The 6,177-nt window shown below is 48.3% G+C and overlaps 1 protein-coding gene across 4 annotated transcripts in view; it reads left to right on the forward strand.

Moving 5' to 3' along the window:
* Positions 1–1,622: 1,622 nt before the first annotated feature.
* The window catches only part of ISL1 (ISL LIM homeobox 1), an 11,770-nt gene continuing 7,215 nt past the window's right edge, over positions 1,623–6,177 (forward strand). For all 4 annotated transcript variants that reach the window (XM_085326413.1, XM_085326414.1, XM_085326417.1 and 1 more), the window contains exons 1-3: positions 1,623–1,906; positions 2,740–2,929; positions 5,835–6,094. In XM_085326413.1, coding sequence (XP_085182539.1) covers positions 1,879–1,906; positions 2,740–2,929; positions 5,835–6,094 — 478 coding nt within the window. In that variant the 5' untranslated portion in view covers positions 1,623–1,878. The remainder of the gene's footprint in view (positions 1,907–2,739; positions 2,930–5,834; positions 6,095–6,177) is intronic.

Consider the following 6,177-nt stretch of genomic DNA (forward strand, 5'->3'; position numbering starts at 1 on the left):
TTTGGTAGCTGTCTCATTAACAAATACGAGTTTCAGAACTTTCTTGGCTGTTTCATTGCAACAAGATTTCGCTGTGGGCGTAAATACGACTTTGACTTTCTTTCAGCAAAACTCTAGGCTCGTCGATTGCTTTTAAAAAAATAGGTCTTTGAAAAAATATTTTTTCTTCGTGAGTACTAATTGGAGGGCACCTATGTATACGTTGATGATGGCGGTAACTGAACACAAAAATAGGATCTAAACAAACTCGAAAGGGACATTTAAGATGGGGAGGAGGCGTCGGAAGGGTTTGTGGTGGACTCGGTCAGGAGCGGGTACGTCCTCGCACACAGGTTAAGAGAAATTCACCGTGTAGCCTAATCGCAGACTGCCCTTCGTGGTGGTGTTGGCGGGGCGATACACAAAGGAATCCATGCCCACGGAAAAGTTGATTTTGGCCGGTTTGGGCAGCTTTCAGATAACCGGCTGCTGGAGCCAGCAGCCCCGCAGAGGCCGGTGCGCGGCGCGGCGGGCTGCGGGGGGCGCGCGCCGGTGCGCAGCGGGGCGCGCAGCGGGGTGCGGGCTGCGCACCGCCTCGCGCCCGGGCCGCGGTGCTCGGCGCTGGGCTCTCCGCGCGCCTCCGGGAGCAGCGCACGGAGCCGCGGAAGCTGCGGACTTCGCGGCTCCTCTCTCCTTCCTTCATAGGAAATCAAGGATTCTCCTCGGGGAGAGCCAGAAGTTCTTCACTTTTCTGTGCACCAATCTCCATTACTGGTCAGTCTACGAAAATGTCTAAACGTAGGACACATTTCTACTTAAAATTAAAAAAAGAAAGAAAAGAAAAAAGAAGAAAAGAAAGAGAGAAAAAAAAAGAAAAGGATCTAAAAGGCGTTGGAAAATACATTAATAGAATGGAGGGACTGCTGAGAGACAATTTAAGGTAAATGTTTGTACCTTCTTCGGTCTCGTGTTTAACAGAAATACATGAAGCTTTTATCCTCAGTTTTAAGATAGAAGGAGACTGCAGGAAAACATAAACAATCACATCTTGTAGCCGGAGCTATACACAGCCAGTTTGTCCTGCCTGCTCCGGGTAGCTTCGCCTAATCAAACCGGAGCAATTCCTCCCGCCTAGGAAAGATAAATGCTAGGAAAGGAAATAGCTGGATTAGCCCCCCCTTCCGCTCCCCAAAACATGGAAATTGTAAATATGGCATGGCAGACCCAGAGAGGGGGAAGGGGTGGAGGAGCGCAAATGGGGCCGAGGGAGGGAAAAAATGAAAGGTGTGACGGGAGATAAGCAGGAGAAATGAAGGAAGAGCGACAAGAAGAAAGTATAAAGGGAAATACAAATGAGGAGCGAAAAAAAAAAGTTGCCTCCGCGAGCCCGGGCCGGGGCCGCCGGGGCGCGAGACGCTGAAATATGATAATGAGAACAGCTGCGCCGCGCCGCCCGCAGCCAATGGGCGCCGCGCGGGCGTGACGTCCCCGCGCCTGACGTCAGGCCAATGGCGAGCGGGCTGAGTTGGAGCAGAGAAGTTTGAGTAAGAGATAAGGGCGAGGCGAGTGCCCGGGCGAGCAGCGCCGAGTCCGGCACCGCCGCCGCGCCGCGCCGAGCCCCGCCACCGCCGAGCCGAGCCGCGCCGAGCCGAGCCCCGCTGCTGCCGCCGCCCTGACAGCGTCTCCCGCCTCCGTCGTGGTGGCGGCGGCGGCGGCGCTTTTTCTCCCCCTCCTTTTTTCTTTTTCTTTTTTTTTCATTTCAAGTCTATTTTTTTTTCTTTTGTTGTTATTATTATTGCTACCTTTTTTTTTTCTTAGCGACAGCTCTCAAATCTACTTTGGGGTCTTAAAACGAAACCCTACACCATTTCACTGTGGACATTACACCCTCTTACAGATATGGGAGACATGGGAGACCCACCAAAAAGTAAGGCGGAATTTTTACCGTTGTTGGAATAAATGTGCTGTCTATTGTAATCGTCTCAGGCAGGCGAACTGCTAAAGAGCCGAACTTCATTTGAATGGTAGAGAAGGTGCCTTTGTTGCCATGCCTGCATGCTTGCTGTGTTTTAACCTCGTAGCCTCGTATGTTAATAGCCTGGGCTCCTGCTCCATTTTAAAGTTTGGGGAGCCGGCAGGATCTTAATGGGATCTCCAGCCACGGAGCCTTAAATTCCCTTCGTGCTTGACTGCAGTGAGGCTGTCTGACTATCTAGCACCTAGTCCGTCTAGGGGAATTAGCATTAGGCTTGCAAAAGAGAGCAAGTGACAACCGTAATGATGCTTGTTCTTGCTGGCAGGCTCGAGTCCGTCTTGTATGGCAAAGGGCTGAATGGGAAGCGCACCCAGCCACGCGTTCACCGTTTTCAATCAGAGCCTCTTGAAAACGAAATCAAACGTATAGATACTCTCCTCGTAGGGAAAGGAGTCCAACCCAAGAAACAATAAAATAAAAAAATAAAACAACGAGGGAGTTTGGAGTTTTGATTCCGTGCAAGGCTTGCGAAAGGAGGACCTTCACCTCGAAGACTGTTCACATCTACATTTTAACATATGTTCCGCCTCCTTTCTAAACGAGGCGAGGTTTCGATGGCACACTTCAATTACCATCCAAAAGTGTAATATTCTCTCTCTCTCTCTCTCTCTTTTTTTTTTTTAAAAACTCCCAGAGTACGCCCTATAAGGGAACGACACTAAAAGTGTGTTTATCTCTGTAGGAGAGTAAACGGTTAGTCAATCATGTATTTATTTTCATTTCAGAAAAACGTCTGATTTCCCTATGTGTTGGTTGCGGCAATCAAATTCACGATCAGTATATTCTGAGGGTTTCTCCGGATTTGGAATGGCATGCGGCGTGTTTGAAGTGTGCAGAGTGTAATCAGTATTTGGACGAGACCTGTACGTGCTTTGTTAGGGATGGCAAAACCTACTGTAAAAGAGATTATATCAGGTACGCCATTTATGTTGTTTAATTATTCGGTGAGATTTTTTTTAACTTTATAAATCAGAGAGGTAGGAAGAGGAAAAATACTGAGGAAGAGGGTGAAAGGGCAATTGTTATATTTTGAAGTGAATGCCCCACAGGTAAACAGATGGGGGGGGAGTTCGAGGAGTCAAGTTTTTAATTGCATAAATTGAAATGCGATTCTCTGTATAAATAAAAACGCATTCAGAAACAGCTAGTGACTGTCTGGGACTCTCTGAGGATTTTGGCAGTGTATGCGGTAACAAAGTGGGGAATCGTATGAAACAAAATGTTTTCACTAGTGTAGATATTATGAGCACCACGGAACGCTTTTAAACACAACCTGAGAAATGCATCTATGTGTTTTACAAAGGCACAATGGCATTCATAGGAAAGGCACTTCAAGCATGTATGGTGTAAAAATAAATACATGGGCAAGCATACCTATATAAACTAGGCCAATAAAAAAAACAACAACAAAACAAAAACAAAGCCGAAGTTCCTTTTAAAAGGAAGGATCCATTTACGGGAAGGTTAAAACCTGGTCCGAAATGTTTCTTCTCTAAAATAACTGACATTTAATCTTTTTAAATATTAACCCCTTTGGTGATATCTGACTGCCTTTTCTTTCTTATCTTATCTGTACTGATGAATTAGACAGAGCAGATCAAATTGCCCATCATCTGTTCCCGAACAATTGGGTATATTTAGATAATGGAACCGCTTCCTTCCTCACATTAAAATCTGGTAACTGATAAAATGTGAGAGTTGCCAATCCTGACACTATAGAGAAACCAAAGCAGGAATTTCGAGTGTGTTTATTATTTGTACTCCCGGGTCATGGTGATCGGTTTTAGTATCGTCTACTGGGTTTGCCAAACCAGAACTTTGCATTGAGGTATGGCCACTACTTTGTTTACAGAAAGTTTCAGGAGCAAATATTTCCCACCTAAAGCACCTTTCTAATTTCATTGTAATTCTGGCTAGAAATAAAGAAAATCTGTCCTTCTCCATTGCACAATTCACAAGCAGATCTTTCCATTAAGCTATATTGTGAGATTATTCCCAAAGCTTTATTATGATGAAAAACAACCCACTCTCTTTTTGCATTACTTTTTAAGTGCACTTTGGAGTGGTACTTAAATGTCGTCCTTTCACTAATTTCGAAAGAAAGGAACAGTTTGGGACAGAAACTACCTCTTGCAAGAATTAAGCACACGTTATTCAAACAAAAAACTCACAACTTCTAAAGTTTCTGCACAATAAGTCTTGTTTGCTACAATATTTAAAGCAAGAGATATACTATGTGCAAGTCCACTTTGAATGAGACTCTGACCTAATATATAATTGTCAGACGTGGGTAATTCCCACTCCCAATTTTTGTACCTATTAATTCATAGGCTTGGCGATGACTCTATTCTTTTGCGGTTTAGCCGTCTTTTTTTTTTTTTTTTCCACAGAACGTTATAATTTGGAAGTTGGTATGTCTGAACATACGCTGAGTGCTGCTCTATAGACAAAAGCTCTAAATATGCGCCTAAATAAACATCTGTACCCACAAGTATATATCTCACACTGTATCTTCACTAATAAAGTGGAGAGCGGTGTATATGAATATTAGTTCAATTTTAAGAGCAGCTTTTGGGGGTTGTGTGGGCTGCCTGCGTGTGTGTGTGTGTTTGTATGTGTGTATATACGTTTACTTGTGGAATGATGTTAATTTCACTTAATACCAAGGAAGTTGGCTGAGGAATATTCGGTGGAAGCCGAGGCTGTGCAGCTCTAGGAAAGCGAACTGGAACATTTTCTGGTGTTGCTCTACTGATGGGTGAACTGTCCCCCCCCCCATCCCAACACACACTCCAGCGTGTAACCCCAGAAACCCCTTATTTGCTATGTAGAGTTTTCAGGGAGAAGTTTCCCTTTCATTCGTGCCGGAAGGCTTGAGCTCTCGGTTCAAGGTGGGAGCGTGCAGCAGGAAGGGAGAAGGAGTTGGAAGGTTGAATTATGAGAAGGCTTGTAAAGCCAAAGCGCTGAAAATGCATTTTAGCAAGGGGGCGGGGGAAGGCGAGTTACACTAATATAAATGTGAGTGTGCATATATGTATACGTGTGTATGTGTGTGTGTGCGCGCCTTTATTTGCATATAGAAAAAAACGTAGTGGAAAAAGGGTGATGGGAAGAGTCGTGGTCCCTAGCAGAGCCACCTCTGCTGCGCCCTGGGGAGAGAGCGGCCGGGACCGCGAGCGTGCCTGCAGCGGCACAAGTCCTGAGCGGGCTCCGCACACAAACAACAGCATTTCGCGAGGCTAGCATATCTGTGTGAGCGAAACCAATGTCATGGTCTGTCAGCTCTTGCCTTTCCCCATTGTACCCGGGCGGTTTGGTTCAGTTCTGGGCTAGGCTGGGTCGGGACCGTCCGCCGTGCCGAAGGCAGAGAGAGGGCAGGGATGTCCCCTCGCCTTGGGCAACCCGGGCTCTGGGGTGAGAGGAAAAGGGGACTTTTGGGTTTTGTGTTTCTCCTCCTCTCTTTCTCCTTCCACTCCCGCCGCTCCCTTCCTTCCCCGTCTCTGCTCCCCGGGGTGTCCGGATCCCCGCTGCCCTTCACGGCAGGGGGATCTGGGCACTGGCAGTAACTGCATTCGTTTTATTCCCTTCCCCTCCTGGCTTCTGTATTTTAAAGGCTTGTTTAACTAGTGAGCTGCGTGTGGCGCGTCTAAGTGGGGCCACGGGGCTGCCCATGAGTGGGAGTGAAAACCTCTCTCTTTCGTTTTTCTCCTTTCTTTCTTTCTCCCCCCCCTCCCGCCCCCTCCCTCGCCCTCCCCTTCCCCCTCCCGTGCTCTCCCTCCTTCCCTCCCTTCTTCTGCTCTCTGGGCCGGGCCCTGCTCAGGTTATATGGCATCAAGTGCGCCAAGTGCAGCATCGGCTTCAGCAAGAATGACTTCGTGATGCGCGCCCGCTCCAAGGTGTACCACATCGAGTGCTTCCGCTGCGTGGCCTGCAGCCGCCAGCTCATCCCCGGCGATGAATTCGCGCTGCGGGAGGACGGCCTCTTCTGCCGGGCGGACCACGACGTGGTGGAGAGGGCCAGCCTGGGCGCGGGGGACCCCCTCAGCCCCCTGCACCCCGCCAGACCGCTGCAGATGGCAGGTACTGCCCCGGCCCGCCTGGCCCCGGTCCCGCCGCGGGGCCCTGCGCTGCCCGGCGCGGTGCGGTGCGGTGCGGTGCCTTGC

This window comes from Rhea americana, unplaced genomic scaffold (assembly GCF_003343005.1).
Source record: "Rhea americana isolate MKP2758 unplaced genomic scaffold, rheAme1 scaffold_13, whole genome shotgun sequence".
NCBI lineage: Eukaryota > Metazoa > Chordata > Aves > Rheiformes > Rheidae > Rhea > Rhea americana.